Source organism: Capricornis sumatraensis, chromosome 15 (genome assembly GCF_032405125.1).
Source record: "Capricornis sumatraensis isolate serow.1 chromosome 15, serow.2, whole genome shotgun sequence".
NCBI classification, from domain to species: Eukaryota; Metazoa; Chordata; class Mammalia; order Artiodactyla; family Bovidae; genus Capricornis; species Capricornis sumatraensis.
Window position 1 is genome coordinate 39,731,700 of NC_091083.1, and position 23,696 is coordinate 39,755,395.

The window sequence follows — 23,696 nt, forward strand, 5'->3', positions numbered from 1 at the left end:
GGAGAAGTTGAGGAGCCGCGCTCAGGCTTCGCTTCTGTCCCCTCCCGGCTTCCCTTTCTTCCCTCGGACCCGGTATCCGCCCCCTCCGCGTCTCTCCCATTCCTTCCAGCCCCTGCTTCCTCGCGGACACCCCGCTCCTCCCGGGCTTTGGACCTTGACTCTGCAGCCCGCAGCCCGGACTGCATCCATGTCCCCCCTTCCCCGGCTGCCGCTCCCGCTGCTCCTGGCTTGCCTTCCCTTCTCCCCGCTCCGTCTCCGCAGCTTTGCCTCCACCTCCGTGCGTCTTCACTGCCGCTTCCTCGCGCCTGTCTCCGTCCTCCCAGGCCAGGACCGCGGCCTCCCGCGCAGATACTTGACTCGACTTTACTCAGTTCGAGAACCGGCTGGTGCCATCCTTGCGCATCTCCATATCGGGTCTGTTTTTATTCCAGGGCTCGGTTCCTGTCAGCCCTGAAACCAGTCTTTTTGCAGGTTTCATCGCCTGGTATCCTCGTTCTCTGGCCGCCAGCGCAGGCACTGCTCCTAACCCGCTAGATCTTAAGAGTGGACGCTTACATTCCCTAGTCTCCTAAAGAACTGAGTTTTGCTTCTGCCCAGGTGTCCCAGAAGTTATTCACGAATGGGTTTTATTTTATAAATGATACTGGAGGCTTGCAACGGACCCTTAAAAAGAAAAAACAAAGTGTTGATGAGTAGACAATATGAGTGTAAAGTGATTTCTCAGTTTATGGAAACAAACATGCACAAAAACCTTTTCCATTGTCATTGTTAAATTTCAAAATCTTGGTTTAACTCAAAATAAGTACTATGTATTCACTTATGTTCATTGTAACCATGGTTCTCAGGCCCTAAGATCTCATGGATTGGCGCTGGGTGTAAATGTCTCATCAACCTATCTTGATAAAAAAATTAGTGTTTAAATTTTTGGAACATTACTGGAATTAGAGGAATAAATGCTGTAGCTTTTGTTCTCCTTGCAAATTAAGAGGTCATTAGAAATTCTCATACTTAGGAAAAAAAATACAAGACTACTTGTTTTTTCTTTTAAAAACTCAGTTGGGTCTGCAAAGTCTTTTTTTTTTTTTTTTAATCTTTTATACATGGTCTTCTTTTTGCTATTCTGTTCCACTTTTTTCCCCCAATACTAATTCTAATAATATTGTGCTTGTCTTCTGGATGGTCATAGGCTCACTTTTTGTTGTTTATTGACTAAGTCATGTCCGACTCTTTGCAACCCCGTGGATTGTAGCCTGCCAGGCTCCTCCTCTGTCCATGGGGTTAACCCAGCAAGAGTACTGGAGTGCGTTGCCACTCCTGGAGTTCCTTCTCCAGGGAATCTTCCTGACCCAGGGATCGAGCCTGCATCTCCTGCTTGGCAGGCAGATTCTTTACCACTGAGCCACCAGGGAAGCCCCAGTTTTTTCTTAGGCCTTCTTAGGTCAAACCTGTCCATTGCTGCAGCTCCTGGGTTTGTTAGACTCAGAAAAACAATTTGAATAGTGTCAAATATGTTACACACGTTTGTAGAAAAATTTATCATGATAAAAAAAGGAACTTTTTGCATTTCTTAGCTCCTTTTTAAGTGTCTTCCAGAAAATTAGTATCTGGTATGTGGACTGCTATAGCCTTATGTAATTTCACATTTTTTTTAAAAAAAGGTACAAGCAGGAAATGATTTAAATAACTTTATAAACTGAAACAAATTTACCTTTAGTTTAAAAACAAACAGAACCATCCACCTGAGCCTTTCCGTATGAAATAGATCTATCTGCACTTTCTTTCATAGTATTGGGAAACTCAAGAGTGTCACACATAAACATCAGTGCTTGCGTATGTGTTCAGAATCTAGCAATAGCAACTGGAATACTAAAATGAATGCACAGAACAAATTTATACATTTTTGGTATTCATTTTATTTCACTAGCAATTTTACAGATATACATATGTATGTGGATGTATATTATGTGTATGTATGTATATTATATTGTTCTAAACTTTTTCTGATCCAATACTTGCTTCTTATAATATTTTGTAATGCTCACTTTACTCTTCTGAAATCAAAATCATAGTTTTAAATCTCAATGGTGCTCTAACTGTAAAATAAAAGAAGATAATTGTAATAAAATATCAGCATGCAAATGCTCAGGTAGCAGAATATAATGAAGCCTGGTGTGCTGAAGTCCATAGGGTCACGAAGAGTTGGACACAACTCAGCGACTGAACAACAAAATCAGTTACTCCAGCCTTATGTTGAATTGCTGTGTATGCAGTGACCCCAAATACAGTCATGTCACAAACTTAAATTGTGTGACTAGAATTTCAGTCAATGATATGATTTTGCAAAATGCTGACCTCCTGGTAAAGGTCCATATAAAATAAGTATTTACAACCATCCTTTGATTTATGTGGTAGTTTCAATTCTGGAAAATTGAATGCATATTTAAACTGTGAAAAATCCTTTGTGATTATTTGTAAAGTAGCAATAGGTTGTAGGCTCAGGTATGAATTATCTGAAATTGGTTACGTGCTAAATGTTGGAGGTTGCATCATAGCTCTTCCTTCTAGGGAACCGTCTTGCACATGGCAGGACACCTGGCATTCTCTGTCTTCATCACTAAGTGCTCACAATGTCCCCTATCGTTTTGGTAAGAAAACATCTGTACGACACTTCTTCACTGCTGTTTAGCAGCCAATACTGCCCAGTCAAGGACCTCTGATCTAGATGTCCCTGATACTGGATTTGAAGATATAACAACAGAAAGGAAAGTAAAATCTCCAAACCATTTCTATAAAATCTTGGTTCTGAGCTTTTATAATAATTATGGGAAGCAGGAAGCTAGTTATATTTTTTATTTAACTTTTAAACCATTCTTCTATTATTCCAGGTGAAAGGTTTTAATGATCAGTGTTAATTGCCAATGAGAAAATAAACAAGTATAGATTATTTGAAAAAAAGACAGAATTCCATAATATAGTAATATCAGGACTTATTTATTAACTTGGCTCTTATTTAAGTGTGCAGATTATGTTATCTTTTCAGATACCTCTTTTAAAGGCTAATTTTATTGAAAGTGAAATTTATTTCAATTTGTTTTACATTTTAATGCTAGAATCCTCTGATAATCAATTTAGATAAACAGGCTAAAAAGATTCTCATTCATGCTCACATTTGCTCTTAAGTTATGAATTATGATAAAATATTCTGAGCAGGATATATGCAGGGAGTATGGAATTTGAATTACTCAAATATGTTGACTAATACCATCAATATGTACCTTACCAATTTTCAGAAAAAAAATTCTATTTTACTTAATGTTCTTATTCCATTTTTTATGAATTCTGATGGCATTTGGGGAACTTTCATCAGCCATCATTGCACAGATACAGATACATGTTACAACAAAGAATGACAGAATTCAGTTTAATAGCATAATTCTAAACAACGTGTGACCCAGGTCGAAAGAGCATCTCTTATAATCACTGGCCCCAGCAGAGCTGCAAACCAGAAGCCATGCCTCCTCTGATTCTTTTTTTTTCCTCTCTTGGACTTTCCTGTTTCTATTTTCTGACTGGAATTCTCTGTCTTAGGCTGAAAATGAGAAAGAAGTTGTTCATTCCAGGGCAGGCAGATACTGGAAAATCTTTATGTCCTTGGGTCTGATTTACTTAAAGCTGGTTCAGGGAACATTAACTATTTTATTGACTTGAAGAGCAATTGGATAATTAAAAAAAAAAAATCCGTCTCTAAGATGAACAAGCAGAATGTGGATTGGGTAAGTACTAGCTTAAAATCTTGAAAATGAGAAATGTTCCGCTAGGAAGATGGATGCTATTATCTCTCTCTCTCTGCTCTGATGCAGTGTGTGTGCTGAGCTCAGGTTTGAACATCGTGGGATCCCATGGGCGTGGCACTGACCAGGTCTGCTCAGTGGACTGCTGCGGGGCATGGGGCTAAGACCCTGGAAGTTACTCCTCTCAATGAGGCTATAGTGAAGGAAATTATTATGTTTGTGGAGAGTTTTATCTATAAATATCCCCAAGAGGCAAACTATGTTTTTGTAGAACCGCTGGAATGGAAAACAAATTTGGACCCCTCGGCATTTGGATCAGGCTATGCTGTCAGGTAAGCCAGTGAATTGCTTCTAGAGTTTAATGTCTTCGGTTGCATGTTTTTTATTGATTGGTTGTAGGTTTAAGGCAAATTGCTTAACCTGGGTGAATCTCAGAAGTCTCAGAAACCTGGAGGCACTTGGGTGAAATCTGAGGATGTGTAGTTTGGCCAATACCCTGTTTATCTAATTTTTACATTTGAATTTTCTTTTGATAGGGAATATGTTTCCAGGTCACTGCACTCTCCTACATTTGCTGTTGCTTTGTGAATGGTCTTTCCACTCACACGAACTGCCAGATGCCACCAGGCATTGGTTTCATGACCTGAGATAAAGACAAAACCCCTTCTGGTATTTAAATCTGTAAAATCTGTGGGGCAGCAAAGGGAGAATGGTACATTTTGCTTAATATAAGGAAAAGACTTCTTAACAATTGGCATTGTCCTTGAATGAGAACCTTCCAAATCTGAGATTCAAAAAAAAAATCCTACCTCCACCTCAAACAGCAGGCTAGCAATTTATCTCTTTTGATCATAGCTAAATATATATTTTATATAAATTACATAGGTTTATATAAATATAATTATACTTGTATAAAATGTATTCTGTAAGTATTTTAGTTTATGTGTCACTTTAGGCATTCTGACCCTCTTCCTTTGTTCCTCTTCAGTTGTGCATATGAACTTTTAAAGTCTGATCTTATGAAAAACAGTTCTCTGGCCAAAGTTTGCTATACATGCCTTTTCCATTTGGGATTATTTTTGAGCATAAACTCAGAATTTAATTTTTAGAACTGTAAAATCATTCTTTTTTTTAAAAGTCTTTATTGAATTTGTTACCATATTGCTTCTGTTTTATGTTTTGGGTTTTTGGCCCCGAGGCATGTGGGATTTTAACCCCCTGATTGGGGATCAAACCTGTACCCCTTAACTGGAAGTCTTAAATCACTGGACCACCAGGGAAGTCCCTGGAAAATCATTCTTGAACTTTATTTCAAGGGCGCTTTGGTTCTGATATCATGGTCTATTTTCTCTCTGAATTTTCAGAAATCTTTTTTTTAAATTATATTTTATGTTTAACTGCGCTAATGGTCACTTGCTCCCAAAGTGTTTTATTTCTCTCACCTGAGTTCAATGTAGCATCAAGCCGGATGTTTAGACATTTTGACACCATGTATGTTTTGAACCAGCTACCCCTTTGTTGTCTTGCTTCTGTCAAGCTTATCATGCAGCTCTTCGGTGGGCCAGTTTTTCTATTTGTCATTCCTGTTTCTGACTTTGGTTGATGATCTCTTTGATGATGGAAGAAATGAGAGAGGTGTGATAGTAGCCGTTGCTGCATAGGGTGGAAACTATTCCTGTGTGTCTTGATGGAAACCAGGTAGATACTGACTGACCCGAAGAAGGCAAAAGATATAGCTGAGATTTTGGTGTTCATTGTCATTTAGTTGCTAAGCCATGTCCGACTCTTGCGACTCCATGGACTGTAGCCCACCAGACTCCTCTGTCCGTGGGATTCTCCAGCCAAGAACACTGGACTGAGTTGCCATTTCCTTCTCCAGGGGATCTTTCTGACCCAGGAATTGAACCTGGGTCTCCTGCGTTGCAGGCAGATTCTTTACTGACTGAACTATGAGGGAGTGAAGGAGAACACCAAATGCTCTCACATCCAGGTCTTGACCCACTCTGTGCTCTATCCCTTAAACCAAGGAACCTTCAGCACCCAAAGTCATGTGGTGTTTGGTCCATCCAGCAGCATATCACGTGATGTAAACCAGCGATGCCCTCAATGGCAAGAATAATGTGTAATTAAACAGTCCCTCTGCCTCTTTCTTTGCTTTTTGGTTCATATGTACTCTTTTGCTTAGCTGCAGGGCCTTAGAACACATTTATTCATTTATTTAAAGTGGAGGAAGCCCCCTAGTCAAGATTCATATCTGTAAGACCATGTGGATACCCAAGTCATCATCAGAATTTAAGCCTGGAGTTTCCAGACATGTTTCTATCAAATAGTAATACCCTTGGATGTTTCAGAACAAAGGCAGATTCTTCTTGGGGTGATTCATTCTCTCAGCCATCTTCTTCCAAAGCAAGGCAATTTTCATCTATACCAAAACTCTGTTAAAGCAGCCAAATGACCCCCCGCCCCCCACTTTTGCTGATCTCTGCAGATATATTGGAGACCACACTTTTATGTGTGGCCTTACTTCTCAGTTGCTGTGCATCCCCAAGAGCACACTCTGTAGCCGTCAACACAGGTGTGATGAGCCTTCTTCTGAGCTTGACTTGTTGGCATATGACGTCGAAACTGATCCTTTAGTCATACAGTGAGAAGTTTTATGTTTCATCCCCCATCTTCTTTCCTTTTGTGCAGTTGGTTATTGGTTGACTAGATAAGCACTAAAGAGATTCTGTTATCTCCTTTAGACTCATTCCCGAGGTGCACCTGTTCATCCTGTATTATCTCTCCACATTCAGTGTTGAGGAAATATCTCTGCTTTCATTTTGATGGAAATCGTAGGTCTCTTTTTATCAGTTTCCAGTTGTTTATTTTTTTTTTGTTATCACACAGGATGAGATTAATAATCTTCCTAAAACACCTTCCATGAATCCCAAATCACTGTAAATTAAGGACAGGTGACAGCACTCAGTGGTGACACTATCTGTGGGTGATACCCAGAACTCAGTTACTTAGAGTCTCTACAGGGTAGCTTGGGCATTTTTTTCTTGTTTTTAAAAAATTCTGTTTTATATTAGAACATTGTTGATTATCAATGTTGTGTTAGTTTCAGCTGGACAGCAAAGTGCTCAATACTCTGTAATAGCCTAAATGGGAAAAGAATTTGAAAACTAATTGATTCATGAATATGTATAATTGCTAGTTATTTTTGAATAGTTTTTTATTTGCTTATTTGCTATCTGTAAATCCCTGTTAGTGCTATGTATGTTAAGTCCTTTGCCCCTTTTCTTTTCTTTTTTATAATTTTTATTGGAGTATAATTGCTTTACCATGTGTGTTTCTACTGTACAGCAAAGTGAATCAGCTATACGTATACATACATCCCCTCTTTACTGGACTTTTTCCCGTTTAGGTCGCCACAGAGCATGGAGTCGAGTTCCCTGTGCTATACAGTAGGTTCTCATTAGTTGTCTATTTTATACACAGTATCAACAGTGTATCTATGTCAGTCCCAATCTCCCAGTTCATTCCACCTCCTCTTTCTCCCTTCGTATCCATATTTTTTTTTAATTGGGTAAGCATTCAGAATCACTTGGTGAAAATGATGTTACCTGTTCTTTCCTCCCCTCTGGTAGAACTAGGATTTTTGAATCATGTCTGCTTGAATATTGCTGTATGTTAGTTGTGAATGACTGTCTGCTGTGTCTCAGTTGTTATAAATAAATGATTTGGGAGAAATTATATGCTGATATAAGTTCTGTGTGGATGAGACATCAAGACGTTGGAGCAGGACACCTCCTCTATCGGAAATGCACATTTCACATCCAATTCATACCTTTATGGTCCTTAATCTTCTGATCAATATCACTAAGGGCTGAAACACATGATCTCCAGCCTTAAAATGGTATTGTTCGATGAGACAATGATTATTTTATTTTGATAAAATGTCAAAGTCACAGATCAGTGGCCTGAAATTCTGTTACTGAACTCTTTGCTTCCCATCCCTGAGAGTTACTGAATAGTTTCTCAACTATAGCCTTATTTTCTATGTTACTATTCAGATGTATATCTGTGGAGTAACTACTGTGTTCTGGACATGGAACTTGACTTTGGGGATTAAATAAATGAGACATTTTTCCTGCTCTCTATTGTATAAGCTGAGCATTTTTAGCTCCCTCCTCAATTCCAGTTTAAAAGTCTCTTGATCAGGTCGATGGATTTCATTTCTTCTTTTATTCTTCTTAACCTTATCAAGATGTCTACAGTAGTTTTCTTCCAAAGAGCTCTGTCTTCAGGGCTAGACTGCGAGCCTGAAATGGGAGCCTGCTTTTCAAGAATCCTCTCGGTCGCCAGCATTTTAGCCCCTCTGGCTCTGTTCAGCTGCAGGCTTCAGCTGGCAGGACAATGAAACATGTCCCCATGCCCTGCCATTCTCCTGGTCTCCCCAGGAGTTTCACTTTCTCAAGGTCAGGAGCTTGATCCTGTGGATATTCATTCTGCCTGTGACTTCATCCTCTCCTCGTCCCTTCTGTACCAGTGGCCCTGCCCACAGACCTCTAAGACCACTCCTCAGTCCTAAGGGAGTTCTTTCAGAAGCTTTATTCCAGGGAAAATAAACATTCTGTAAATTATGCCCAGCACTGGCAAATCTAAAACCGTTTTGCTCCTTCATTTATTCCTCGTGCATCTGTCACACGCCTTCTGTGTGCAGTTCCTCTTCAAGGTCCTGGGAACAGAGCAGTGGGGGAGACTAATGAAGCTCCTGTCTTCCCTTCTGGTTGCTGCTACAGCAAATTGCAATGCACTGAATGGCTTAAAACAACATGGATTTAAATCTTACAGTTCTGAAGGTGACAAAATTTCTAAAAATGAGTGTGGGCAAGTCTATGTTCCTTCATTCTTGCCTTCTGCAGCTTCTAGAGGCCGCTTGTATCCCTCAGCTTGTGGCCCGCATCACTGAACCCTGTTTCCATTGTCATGTTGCCATCTCTGACTTGACCCTGCTACCTGCCTCTTCTGAAGATCCCTTTGATTAGATTGACCCACCTAGATACCCCAGAGCAGTTGTCTCATCTCACAGTCTTTAATGTCAGCCATCTGCATAGTCCCTTTTGCCACATAAGGTTTAGGGACACCCCCCATCCCCCAGTTTTGACCCTCTTCCTATTTTAGTGAAATAGTAATAGACTGACTGAGTCTGTCGATTTACTTTTTATGATGAACTGTCAGCATCTCACAACTGTTTATCTGTGTTACAATATCTGTGTTACAATTTAAAATAGCAGGTCTTGAGACTTGCCTGGTGGTTCACTGGTTGAGATTTTTGCCTTCCAATGCAGGGCTTCCCTGGTGGCTCAGACGGTAAAGAACCTGCCTGTAATGCAGGAGACCCAGGTTTGATCCTTGGGTCGGGAAGATCCCCTGGAGGAGGGTATGGCAACCCACTTCAGGATTCTTGCCTGGAAAATCCCCATGGACAGAGGAGCCTGGCAGGCTATAGTCCTTAGGGTCACAAAGAGTTGGATGTGATTGAGTGACTAAGTACAGCAGGGAGTGAGGGTTCCATCCCTGGTCAGGGAACTAGATCCCCACATGCCTCAACTAAGACCCAGTACAACCAAATAAATAAATAGATACATATTTAAAAAATAAAAAAAAAATCAGATGTGAACACTTTTACTAGAGATTATCAGTATGTAATGAAAAACTGGGCAGTTTACGTAATGTAAGTAGTATACATATATCATGGCCATGAAAAAAATCTTAATATTTTAGAAATGACAACCTAAAAAAGTTAAAATGGGAAAAATACTGATCTAAGAGAGCTAACAATTTCTGATCAGGATAAAGCCTAGTTAGAAAAACTGCTTGTTATCCTCAAGTAAACCAAATTAGGGGTTTGGAGGGGGGAAATAATCCACAGAGAGGATCTAGTTTGTCTTTTTTCATAGCACTTTTTTTTGGCGGGGGGTCTCAGAAACAGAGTAGCCAAGAAAGTTCCTAACCACTAATTACTGTGGTGTAAAAATTTTATAAATAAAATAACATTGGAAATCCACAAAACATAAATGATTCCCACAGAACTAGTGATTTTAAAAAAGATGTCCAATGCATTATTACAAAAACAAAACCCCAAACTGTGAGTTTACATAGGTATTCAGGAGATTGCTAAAAAATTTTTTTCCTGGATATATCATATTGCTGAAGAAGTTTGGGGATTTAAGGGCCTAAAACTGGATGAAAGTGGGAAAATAGATGAGCTTCTAACAAGACCTATTTATATTCTCTGTATTTTATCATGAGACATGGAAATAATGTGTTGAGATGTCTTAAATTAACTTCTACTGGCATTCAGGTAACCCTAAGCCTTCAAGAAAAAAAAATTTTTTTTTTTTTTCATTTTTTAGTGGAACAACAGTCAAGTCAGAAGAAGTTGATAAAAATGGAGAGCCTTTGCTGTATCTCTCTGTACCACAAATTAAAATTAGGAGCTTTGGGCAGCTGTCACGTATGTTATATATTGCTAAAAATATGAAGCTGAAGGAAGCACAAGCATGTATTGAAGGTAATATTTATACTCCACTTTGTGATTTGAACTTTCAGAAACATAATCTTCGGGGCTGGGGAGGGAATCATTTGTTATAGTCTCTTGAAAAAGTTCTCTAAACTAAAAGGTAAAAAGTACTAAGTTCATCTTCATAAAAATGTCCTTGATTTTTCTTGGCTGAAATGTTATGTTCATATCAGCTTTCCACTTTAAATGAAAACCCGAATGCTTTACCATTAGTCAACTTCTAGATTTCTAATCTCTGTGTGTGGTTTAAAGCGAGCCTTCTTAGTTTCTGGAAAGACCCGTGGCCTTTAAGGTTCATGTCAGGGAAAGAGACAGATGTCCAGGGCCAGTGTTAGGAGCCATCCTCTCTCATTCTGCTGTACCAGATGGTGATCAGTTTCCTTTAAAATGAACGTAGCCCCTTCCTTTAGCAGACAACCCATAATAATCTCACTTCCCATTTGTCTCAGCCCAAATACACGGCTTTCTGTGAATCATTACATTCATTCAGTGGGAAATATTTTTCCTCTTCACTAAAGTTATAGAATGTTATTCTTATTGCCTAATCATCTGACATGCAAAACAGAATGTGATTGCCTGCTATAACTGGGCTTTAAATATTTCTTATGAGTAGAAATACCTAATAGTAGGTAATTATGTCATGTGTGTGCTTTGCTTCTTTGTGATCATGTGACATGTGGTTCCCAGGCATAATGTACATGGGTTCTGTCTCTCATCATTCTTTGCCATTATCTGTGTCTGTGAGGTAGAAAGTTGCTCATTTTATATTCTTTTAATTTTTTGAAAGATGTGAACCTTAGGACAGCAGCCGCTTTTTATGCCTCGTCTACTCCTCCTATACATCAAAGCTACTTTTCTGAGGAGGGATGATATCTTGAGAATAAAACAATTTCAGAAGAGTTAATTGAGGGCACAGCCCATTCATTAAATTCAACTTAATCTGTAAACTTAAATCCACAAAGTGTTATATACCCAATCTGGCTAATTATGCAACTTTTGCTGCATTTTGCCCTTTCTGTAAGAGTTCTAGGTAAAGCTCTTAGTTTTAGGTCCAAATTGTATAGTACCTGGCAGTTTGGAAGTCAGCTTGTGTCTTTCCCCAGAATTCACCTAATATTTCTCTTCATAATCTTTAGAGATGACAGTTGTAAGGTGATGAATGGAGATGCTCACTAAGTGCTTGGTCCCTGGGTCTCCTTCTCGTGATGCTGCACCCTACCCCATGCAGGTTTTTCTAACAGCCCCCAGCCTCTCCTGCTAACAGTCCATTTCCTGTGGGAAAGTTAAAAACCATTGCTGTCTTCTCTTCATGTCCATCAGGTCATGCTTTCTGAATTAGTTCCATGGGCATTGCCCCTCAATCCAAATGCATACATATTTTCATCTGACTTGAATTTTTCCTTCCTAAACATGGTTTTGCCCATTTCTCCCTCATTTTCATCCATATAGTTTTTTGAAAGTGTTAGTGGCTTAGTCATGTCCAACTTTTTGTGACCCCCATGTACTGTAGCCCACCAGGCTCCTCTGTCCATGGGATTCTCCAGGCAAGAATACTGGAGTGGGTTTCCTTCCCCTTATCCAGGTGATCTTCCCAACCCAGGAATTGAACCTGGGTCTCCTGCATTGCAGGCAGACAGACTGTTTACTATCTGAGTCACCAGGGAAGCCCCAATTTGGCCTTTATTAAATTCTGTTTTCAACATCTCTAGATTCAACTTTCAGCCTTGGTTATGAGTTGGTATTTAAAATTTTCACTATAATTTTAGCATTTAGGTAAATACTTGTTATATTTGTTTTCCCAGTTAACATCTAAGGACATTGGAAATATAAGCAGTTCAAACAGGTGGAAAAGATTGGCAGTAGATCTGTAGACTGAGAAAAACATGCTATTTTGGAGAGAAAACATTTGTGAATACTGTTCACTGATACACACACAGTTCTAGTGATCATTTTTCTAAGGAGACCAATATTTCTCTATCTTCAAATCAATTCTGGATGTATTAATTGAATGCCTATTCTGAATAAGGCCCTATAGTCAACTTAAACAGACCTCTTGGCTTCTGGCCTATTAGGGTGATGACATATATACATGATATTATAGCACAAGGTGAACATCTCAAGAGGAGTGAGAAAGTTTCTAAGTATAGTAGAATCTGGGAAATGGAAGTTAACTCAAAGTGGGTCAGTCAGAGAAAGTTTAATGAAATAAACGTGTTAGAGTGGGCTCTAAAGGACTTGATATTGTATATGGCTCTAGTAATAGACAAGAAGAAGATAATTTTCAAAATTTACTTTTCTGGTCAGCAAACAGAAATCCAGTATCAAAAATCTTGGGCTTGGATTATAATATAATAAATGAAAAAAATGGAAACTCATTTGTACCTAGTATTCTTGACAAAAGTACCAAAGATAATGATTCTGAAAATGAGACTAAGATGAAGATTGCCTCGCAACTCAAGCAGCTGGATCTGCACTTACTCAGTCATTCTCTGAAACATATTTCCTTGTGAGTCTTTCTTTTTTTTTAAGAAACATTTGAAAATGGGTTCTAAAAAGTACTTTTAGAGCCTTAGAGGAAAACATAAGAAAAATAATGTTTAGAAGTGTTTGCTATTGATTTAACATTACATTATTTGGAATAAAATTTCAGTTTTTGCATGAATATTTCTGGTTCCAAATAGTAAAATTTTCAGCTAAAACATTCTAGTAGAATTTCATCTAGTTCTGAAGCCATTATGTGGCTTTTTATCCCCAAAGTCTCTTAAATCATTAGATAAATTTTAAAATTATAATACACTTATCATGTAGAGTTTGTCAGATTTAAAACTTGTTCATCTTTCTAGTCTTTTCTAGTACTTTAATACTTTCATTATGAAATGAAGTGACTATTTAAATGAGTATTTACATTCAACATTCTCAGCATTAAATGCAAATCACTAATTCTTTAATGTCTGGCAGTGTTATGAGATTGTAACATGGTTAAAATTCACTACAATTTTGTTGATGTATAATTTAACTGATATTTTAATTATAAAAACAATATTATCCAATATAATAGAATGTTTTCTTGTTGCTTTCTATGGATTCTCTTTTAAAGTATTTAAAATTAATTTCTTAAACATTTATTTCAGAGAAATACGATTAAATCCAGGGACTGTGAAGAATGACATAGAGCTGCTTAAACAGTTCTCAGGAAAGGGAGAACAGACAGTCTTGGAATCTATCGAGTACACCTCAGGTTCATGTTACATTCTGTTTATCTTCATAATTACATTTTCAAAATGCTTCAATAGCTAAATATTTAAGAAACAAAAACTTGAAATATCAATCCTGTTTTTTGAAGCCAAGCTGTGTTACAAGTTGAGGCTAAGGAGCTCCTTTTACTTGTGCGATAATTGGTTTCAGATTATGAATTTTCAAATGGATGTCGAGCCCCACCTTGGAGACAGATTAAAGGCGAAATTTGTTACGTGCTGGTGAAACCTCATGATGCTGAAACTTTGTGTGTTACTTGCAGCAAAGAAGGAGTGTTTTTAAATGGTGTAAGTAATTTTTTTTTAAAAACTAGTATTTACTTTACTCCTGAGGTTGATTTGTAAGTGCAGGCATGTCTCCAGGATTCAACCCCAAAACCAGGCAATTGAAGGATTGTCCTGTGGGATTCAAGCAGATCCCTTTGCTGTGTTTGCTGCCTCAGTGTCCCCTACAGGTCCTCAGGTCAGCGTTCTAGGAAGTGACCTTCATAGTGATGCATTCGGCTATCTAAAACTAAAACCTCTTTAACATGATCAGTTCGCTGATTAATGATACAAGTATTAGAGGGAAAAAAATAAGTCAAAAAAGGAGCTCCAAGGTAATGCAAAAGCCATAACTGGCTTCTGTCCTCAGCATTGATGGGACCAACAAAAGAGAGGAGAGGGTCCACAGAGGAGGGGCTCCTGCAGAGGGGACCCTGCTACCCAGGGAGGGGCTTCCAGGCTGTGCTGGGACCTCAGCATCTCAGGACAGTGCCTGCACGGAACTGGGACTTATACCTCTGAAGAGTGGGCCCTGCTTGCATTTGGTAGTGGTTCCTTAGATGCCCAGAGGGTCCCCACAGAGCTGGGGCTCACACATCTGCAGAACAGGCACCTCCAGGCAGTGCTGGTCCCCTCGGAGCCCAGGTATCTCCCTGAAACCAGCTGGGGCCCCTGAAGAGTGGGTGCTTCCCAGTTAGCAACTTGGCATCTCAGGGGCTGAATAGGATTTGACAGAGCCGGGTCTCTGAGGAGGGGCCCCAGCAGCTGTTGCTGGTGTTCCTGAGGGATCCTGATGTGCCTGGTTCTGGGCCTCTGGGAAAAGCCCCCAGAAACTAGAACCAACTGTTGCTACTGGAAGCAACTGCCACTGTGGGGTGAGGGGCCGTTGCTGGGTGACTCTGAGAGGACGTAGGAGGGAGCAAGTCCCTCCTGCCTTGTCCAGCCTCCCCGGCGACCTCTCCCCTCTTGCTGACGGAAATTCAGCCGGCCTGGCAATGGAGAAACAGCTCTACAGACTTCGGCCCGAGTGTCAGCAGAGTGTGGGTGGGTGGCCCTCCACCTGAGGGAGGTGGCACATGGCCTTCTGAATCTTCTGGATTAAACCCTGGATGTTGAGGCCCACACCTACTTTACTGAACTTGGCTGGAAGGAGCAGCTCAGCTTTCTTCTCTGCAAAGACCTGCCCTCGCTGTCTTCATGTAAACTTGGGACTCGCAGCAAAATTCTGCAGGGAGGATCCAACTTCTTAACGGGGACCCAGCCTTCCCAGAGGACTGTTTGGAGAGTGCTCATGCCTCAGCCTGGGTGGGTATCGAGATGCGGAGCCGTATTCTTAGTGGCAGGAGGCACTTCTTCTAACCTGCCTTTTGGTGCTTGTCTTGTCAGTGTGACCCTGGGCTTGTTTCGGCACAGAGGAAGCAGAAAATCTAAATATGATTTTGCTTTCAGTTTGTTTTTATTAATAGAAAAGCAGAATATCCAATTGGAAAATAAGAGATTGAGAAAAAAAGAGGAATGGTCTTCTTTGGCCTTCCGGAGTGGGAAGAGGAGCCTTTGCTTCTATAAAAGGCTGTTGACGCACATACAGCTTGGTTTGATATGGAAATACCTGGGTGTTCCTCAGCTTAATAAATGGAAGACAAGGAACTGAAGCTGTTCAGTAATCACAAGGAAATGTATTAGACACTACAGTTGATATGTATAACTATGTTATATGTGTGTGTATATATATACATATATATACACACAGGGGGCTCCCCTGATGGCTCAGGCAGTAAAAAATATTCCCCTCAATGCAGTTGGTTCGATCTCTGGGTTGGGAAGATCCCCTGGAGGAGGGAACGGCAGTCCTCCTCCAGGGGACATGACAAAGAGTCAGACATAACTGAGCAACTGACACTTTCACTTTTCATATATATATGTGTATGTGTGTGTATATATGTATACATATATACACATATATGTATATATATGTGTACCACACACATATGTATATATATGTGTACCACACACATATGTATATATATGTGTGGTGTGCAACTCTGTGACCCCGTGGACTGAAGCCCACCAGGCTCCTCTGTCCACAGAATTCTCCAGGCAAGAATACTGGAGTGGTTACCTTTACCTCCTCCAGGGTATCTTCCTGACCCAAGGAATTGAACTCAGGTCTCCTGCATTGCTTGTCTGAGCCACCTGGGAAGTTACATATATATACACATACACAGACACAGTTATATATGTAACATACTACAGTGTATGGGTATGTATATGTATATATATATGCAAACACACATATGTGGTATAGGAACAGGAATGGAAAGAGACAAGAAAGCCAGACAGAGGCCAAGGGAAGAGGGACAGATGGTACATGGAGGTCAAACCCCTGGAAAATGAGCCTATAGTAATCATGCTCCACACAGAATAAGAGCAGGCTGTGACCAACAGAACCATAGGCTTTTGTGTGGTAACATTCTCACCTCAGAGGCCTTTATGACTTCGTCAAAGTCTCATGAAGTCGTAATGCATTTTCACACGATAGAACAGTAGAGGGAAGGGGCTTTCAGGTCTCTACTGAAGCAGCAAGCCATGTGTCTAGAAGCCCTGTGTGTCTAGGAGGCCCTTGGTAAAGGCTAGCTGAATGAGTGAATAAATAAATGAATTTACATTATAGTAAGAGGGAAGGGTTTGCCTGCACGTTTCATGTATAAAGACAAGCACATGGATCCTTTAGAGAAGAAAACATTACTTGTGGTTGGGTTGTGATTTATTGATCAGGTTCTTATGTTGCTAGTCCATTAATTACAGCACCACACTTTTTCTTCCAAAGGGCAAAACAGATGATGAAGGGCAAATTAATTATGAGAGAAAAGGAGAAATTTATAAAGACCTTGTCACACTTTTAAAAGAAAAATCAGCAATATTTTCAGAAAATATGTCTAAACAGGTAAGTTTTACAGTCTCTTTTGAACTTTTATATCATCCTAGTTTTTGGCTGCAACTTTCTGTAGTATAAAAAAACTGGAGACTAATGCTGCCTTGTTTTGGACAGTACTTTAAATTATTGGAGTGTTTTCTACAATATAGTATAAAGTAATACATGTTGTAAATGTAGCAATTTAAGAATGTTTCTGGTTTTCTTTAGGTGACAGGGATGATATTTCAAAGTGCTTTCTAAATAGGACTTTATCATTTTCTGTTTTGAATTAATTACACTGAGAAGAAAGGACTCAGTCCTGGTATGAACCCTTCATGTTTTGATTATTTTCATCCTTTCCGGGAATCCTGTGATTACTACCTAGTTGGATTGCTTTGATAAGTGTGTCAACTACATGTGCATAAGAACAGTGTTTATGTCTCCCATGGTTTATAAAATAGTGCTGAACAAAGAAATCAGTCAATGTGATATTTTGTTAAATAAAATTTTGGTTGAAGCTGATGTAGGTAGAAAACAAAATTCTAAGAATACTAACATGATCCACTTAGGTTCTGGGCTGATTCTCAGGCTGATGGCAGCTCTATAGACCCCCTGGCAAGAGCTCATTGATCAGGTTCATTGTGTTTCTGCTGCCGCTGCTTCTGCTCTATTTTCTTGCCAGACCGTTGTTATTCAGCGTGGCTCCTTGTCATCATTTCATGAATTCTTTTTGTTTGCTGGTCTTTGATCACCTGTTTCCTGGATCTCAGTTTTCCATTGTTGTTGTTACTGTCATAAAACACATATATATGTAAAATACAAAATGTTCCATGTTAACCATTTTAAGTGTACCATCCAGTGGCATGAAGTACATTCACAAAGCTGTGCAACTGTTACTACTATTTCCAAATCATCTTCATCATCTGAAACTAAGCAACAACTCCATTAAGCAGTAACTCTTCCTTCCTTCTCCCCCTCATTTCAGTCAGTTCAGTCACTCAGTCGTGTCCGACTCTTTGCAACCCCATGAATTGCAGCATGCCAGGCCTCCCTGTCCATCACCAACTCCCGGAGTTCACCCAAACCCACGTCCATCAAGTTGGTGATGCCATCCAGCCATCTCATCCTCTGTCATCCCCTTCTCCTCCTGCCCCTAATCCCTCCCAGGATCAGAGTCTTTTCCAATGAGTCAACTCTTCTCATGAGGTGGCCAAAGTACTAGAGTTTCAGCTTTAGCATCATTCCTTCCAAAGAACACCTAGGACTCATCTTTAGAATGGACTGGTTGGATCTCCTTGCTGTCCATGGGACTCTCAAGAGTCTTCTCCAACACCACAGTTCAAAAACATCAATTCTTCGGCACTCAGCTTTCTTCACAGTCCAACTCTCACATCCATACATGACTACTGGAAAAACCATAGCCTTGACTGCTGCTGCTGCTGCTAAGTCACTTCAGTCGTGTCTGACTCTGTGCGATCCCACAGACGGCAGCCCACCAGGCTCCCTCGTCCCTGGGATTCTCCTGGCAAGAACACTGGAGTGAGTTGCCATTTCCTTCTCCAATGTGTGAAAGTGAAAAGTGAAACTGAAGTTTCTCAGTCGTATCTGATTCTTAGCGACCCCATGGACTGCAGCCTACCAGGCTCCTCCGTCCATGGGATTTTTCCAGGCAAGAGTACTGGAGTGGGGTGCCATTGCCTTCTCCTAGCCTTGACTAGACGGACCTTTGTTGGCAAAGTAATGTCTCTGCTTTTTAATATGCTATCTAGGTTTGTCATGACTTTCCTTCCAAGGAGTAAGCGTCTTTTAATTTCATGGCTGCAGTCACCATCTGCAGTGATTTTGGAGCCCAAAAAATAAAGTCAGCCACTGCTTCCACTGCTTCCCCATCTATTTCCCATGAAGTGATGGGACCAGATGCCATGATCTTAGTTTTCTGAATGTTGAGCTTTAAGCCAACTTTTTCACTCTCCTCTCTCACTTTCATCAAGAGGCTTTTTAGTTCCTCTTCACTAGCTCTTGGTAAACTCTAACCTACTTTCTGTGTCTATGCATTTACATATTCTACATATTTCATATAAGTGGAATCACGCAATATTTGTCCTTTTGTGTTTAGTATATTTCACATACCATAATGTTTTCAAGGTTCATCTGTGACGTGCCTGTATCTGAATGTCATTCCTTTTAATGGCTGGATGACATTCCATTTATGTATGTACCAAATTTTGTTTCTCTGTTCATCTTTTGATGGACACTGGGTTTTACACCTTTGGTTATTGTGAAAAATACTATGAATATTGGTGTACAAGTATCTCTTTGAGTCCCTGTTTTCAGTTCTTTCGGGTGAACACATCAGGGTTGATTTTCTGGCTCATATGATAATTATGTTTAACTTTTAGAGGAACCACCAAGTTGTTTTCACATCAGCTGAATCATTTTACATTCCCAATAGCAGTGTATGAAGATTCCAGCTTCTTTACATCCTCACCAACACCTGATCTTTTCTCTGTATTTGTGTTTACTATAGATATCCTAGTAAGTGTGAACATGGTGTATCCCATTGTGGTTTTGATTTGCATTTCCCTAATAATTAGTGATGTTGAGCATATTTTCATGTGCTTATTAGTGATTTGTATATCTTATTTGAAGAGATGTCTATTCAAATCCTTTGTCCATTTTATAAAATTAAATTGTCTCATTTTTGAGTTGGAGTTCTTTATATATTGTGGATATTAATTCTTTATTAGAAGGTTTACAAATGTTTTCCCTTTTCCTGTGGGTTATCTTATCTTGATAGTGCCCTTTGGTATAGAAACATTTTAAATTTTGATAAAGTTTGATTTATATTTTTTCTTTTGTTACTTGTGCTTTTGGTATCATATTTAAGGAACCATTGCTAAATCTGTCATAATAAAGATTTGCCCTTAACTTTTCTACCTTTCTACAATTTTTGTTTTAGTTCTCTCAAGTTTAGGTCTTTGATTCATCTGGAGTTAGGTTTTGTGTATAGTGTTAGGGTCTACCTTCACTTCTTTGCATATGGATGTTTGGTTTTCCCAGCACCATTTGTTTCAGAGATTATTCTTCCCCCGCTGAATGGTCTTGTCATCCTCATTAAAAATAAATTAACTATAAATTTCAAGGCGTATTTTTCAATCCCATCGGTCTGTATGTGTATCTGTATACCAGTCCCATACTCTTGACTATCATAGCTTTCTGTTAGTTTTGAAATCAGAAAGTATGAATCCTCGAACTTTGTCCTTGTTTTTTCAAGACCGTTTTGGTTATTTGGGGTCCCTTGACTTCTCTGTGTGGATTTTAGTCTTGGTTTTACTATTTCTGAGAAAAACATCATTGAGATTTTCATAGGGATTGTATTGACTCTGTAGATTGCTTTGTATAGTATTGTCATCTTAATAATATTATCTTTTAACTGACGAATGTGGAATGTTTTCCCACTTGTTTATGTCTACTTTAACTTCTTTTAGCAGTATTTTGTAGTTTTCATGTAAGTCTTTTGTCTTTTTAGTTAAATTTATCCCTAAGTATTTTATTCTCTTTGATGCTATTGCAAATAGAGTTGTTTTCTTAATTTCCTTTTTGATTGTCCACTGCTAGCATATAGACGATGGCACCCCGCTCCAGTACTCTTGCCTGGAAAATCCCATGGATGGAGGAACGTGGTGGGCTGCAGTCCATGGGGTTGCAAAGAGTCGGACACGACTGAGCGACTTCAGTTTCACTTTTCACTTGCACTTTCATGCATTGGAGAAGGAAATGGCAACCCACTCCAGTGTTCTTGTCTGGAGAATCCCAGGAACAAGGGAGCCTGGAGGGCTGCCGTCTATGGGATCGCACAGAGTCGGACACGACTGAAGTGACTTAGCAGCAGCAGCAGCAGCATATAGAAATACAACTGATACTTGAGTGTTAAAATCAGAAGTAATTTTTGAATGTGAAATTCAAAATTGAATCCAGCTAATTTGCCAAATTTATTTAATACAGTTTCTTTTGAATCTTTAGGTTTTTCTACGTATAAGATCATGTCATCTGTGAACAGAGATAGTTTACATTTTTTTTTCCCATTTGGATGTTTTAAATTTCTTTTTCTTACCAAATTCCATGGCTAGAACTCTCAGAACTATGCTGAATAGAAGTGGTGAAAGTAGATTCCTTGTCTTACTCCTGATCTTAGGGGAAATGCTTTCAGGCTTTTGCTATTGAATATGATGTTAGTTGTGGGCTTTCCATATATGGCCTTTATCGTCTCATCAGTTTTCTTTTTCTTGGTGTACCCCATCATTTTGGTAGTGCTTCCTGAGTAAAAGAGGCACATAGGAGGAGAAAAATTGATGGTTAGCATGTTTGAAAATATCTTTATTCTTCTCTCTTAGTTGTTGTTTCTGTAATGACAGTTTCAAAATAATTTTTTTCTTAGAATTTTAAAGGCATTTTCCTATGTGACCTGTTTGTTTTGGCTTTTCTCATAGAATGAGCCTTTAGGATTTTCTCTTATCCCTGATATTCTGTAATTTTCATGATGATATGGTTGGTGCTGGTTTCTGTTTGTTTTTCATTAATGATGACATATGTCTTTTAAAACTGGAAAATATTTTTGTATTACATCTTTAATCATTTTTTTCCCTCTCTGTTCTCTTTGTTCTCTTCATGAGATTCTAGTTGGATTTGAGGCCTCTGAGGTTGATCTTCTGATTTTCTTTTCTCTCGTACACCCCACCCCACTTTCTGGAAATACACCTTTACTTTGTCTTCCAAACATTGTGTAAATCTTTAAAATTTAAGCTTTCATATTTTTAATGTTTTGTTTTGGGTGTTTATATTTTTTCAGACCATATTCTTTCATTTCTTTTGGGTAAAACGTAGGACTGAAATGGCAAGGTTATGTGGTGGTTATACGTTTAACTTTTTAAATGGTTGGTAAACTGCTTGCCAAAGCGATTGTAACATTTTCCATCCACTCTGTGCACCAGACTGACGGCTGTGCCACATGCTTGTCAATGAGTGGTCCGGCCATTCCTTTATTTTAGACTTTGTCTAATAGGTGTGTACCACTATCTCACTGAATTTTAATTTGCACTTCTTGAAGGGATCTTCTTATATGCTAATTGAATGTGATTCATATATCTTAATTGGTAAAGTATATATTCAGATCTTTTGCCCATTTCTTATTTTTTTAAAAATTTGTTATTATTTAGTTGTGAGATATACACCTACCTACCTACCTATATACACACATACATATAAGCTTATATTTTCTTTCAGAGAGGGGATTTGTAAAATATTTCCTCCCAGGGGGTGACTTGTCATTTTATCCTCCAAAAAGTCTTTCAAAGAACAAATGTCCTCAATATTGATGAAGTCCAGCTTACTAACTTTTTAGAGTGTTGTATCTAACAAAGCTTTACCAAATCCAGTGTCACAAAGATTTTCTCCAGTGTTTTTTTTCTAAAAGTTTTTAAATGTTAGGTCTTATATCCAGGCATATGATCCAGTTTAATATATTTTTTGTACATGCTGTGAGGTATGGATCAGAGTTCATTTTTTTCTTCTGCATGCAGACACCTAATTGTTCCAGCATCATTTGTTGGAAAAGAATTGTTGTTTCTTTGCCCAGTTGTCCGTTTGTATGGGTGTATTTCCACTCCACTGATCTGTTTATTTTTATATCAGAGCCACGCTGTCTTGGTTACTGTAGTCAGTCGGTCTTGGTTCAGGTATTGTCAGTCCTCCAATGTGGCTGCTGTTCTTCAGAGTTGCCAGCTGTTATGCATCTTCTGCATGTCCATTCCAATTTTATAGTCAGCTTGTCAGTTTTTTCATAAAAACCCCAAAGGATTTATGAATGATACTGTATTGAATCTATAGATCAGTTTAAGAACTGACATCTTAACAGTATTGGAGTTTCCAGGTCATGGAACTCAGTGTTTCTCCTTGTTTAATGTTACTCAGCATGTCTCTCCATCTTATTCAGTTTCTCTCAGCACTGTTTTGTAACTTACAACACACGTCTTACACATCTCTCATGAAACATCTGTAAATATTTCCTATTTTGGGGCTGTTGTTAAACAATAGCTTTAAGGTTCCAATTTCTGGTTATTTGTTGCTACTATATAAAATGCACTTTTGTATATTGATTTCATATCCTGAAACCTTGCTAAAGTCACTTAATAGTTTTGTCTGGTTTGTAGATTCTGAGGGGTTTTCTACATAGATGATCACATTGTCTCTGAATAAAGATCATTTTACCGCTTCCTTTCCAATTTCCATCATTTTATTTCTTTTTCTTTCCTTAATGCACTAGCTGGAACCTCCAATACAGAACTGAGTAGACGTGGTTTCTTGTTCCTTGTGGTAAAGGGAAAACTTTCAGTTTCTAATTGTTGTCACCTATCAGCTTTTCATAGACAAAATTTATAAGGTTGAGGAAGTTCCCTTCTATCAAAGTTGTTGAGAACTTTATTAGGATTGGATGTTGGATTTTATCAAATGATATTTCTGTATCTATTGCATTAGTCATTTTATTTTATTTTTTAGTTTAACTTGGTTAATTATATTGATTTTTGAAAGAGAAACCAGCCTTACATTTCTGGGACTACATTTGTGCAGGGTGTATTATCCTTTTTATTTATTTATTTAAAATTTTAAATTTGCTAACATTTTATCAAGAAGTTTTACATCTGTTTAGGATTATCAATGTGTGGATTATCAATGGTAGATTTCTTTTCTTCAATATCTTTGTCTGGTTTGAGTATCAGATTAATACTGGCCTTATAGAATGAGTTGGAAGATTTTATCTCCCATTCAGTTTTCTGGAAGAGTGCTTAGAATTGGTGTCCTGTCTTAACTGTTTGTGGAATTCACCAGTGAAGCCATCTGGGCCT

General features: G+C 38.8%; 1 protein-coding gene across 1 annotated transcript in view; it reads left to right on the forward strand.

The window, feature by feature from the left end:
* Nucleotides 1-3,899: 3,899 nt before the first annotated feature.
* Nucleotides 3,900-23,696, forward strand: part of ODAD2 (outer dynein arm docking complex subunit 2) — a 158,828-nt gene continuing 139,031 nt past the window's right edge. Inside the window, exons 1-6 of the mRNA XM_068987709.1 lie at nucleotides 3,900-4,123; nucleotides 10,196-10,353; nucleotides 12,667-12,868; nucleotides 13,494-13,600; nucleotides 13,768-13,904; nucleotides 16,708-16,824. Of these exons, the coding sequence (XP_068843810.1) occupies nucleotides 3,900-4,123; nucleotides 10,196-10,353; nucleotides 12,667-12,868; nucleotides 13,494-13,600; nucleotides 13,768-13,904; nucleotides 16,708-16,824 (945 nt within the window). The remainder of the gene's footprint in view (nucleotides 4,124-10,195; nucleotides 10,354-12,666; nucleotides 12,869-13,493; nucleotides 13,601-13,767; nucleotides 13,905-16,707; nucleotides 16,825-23,696) is intronic.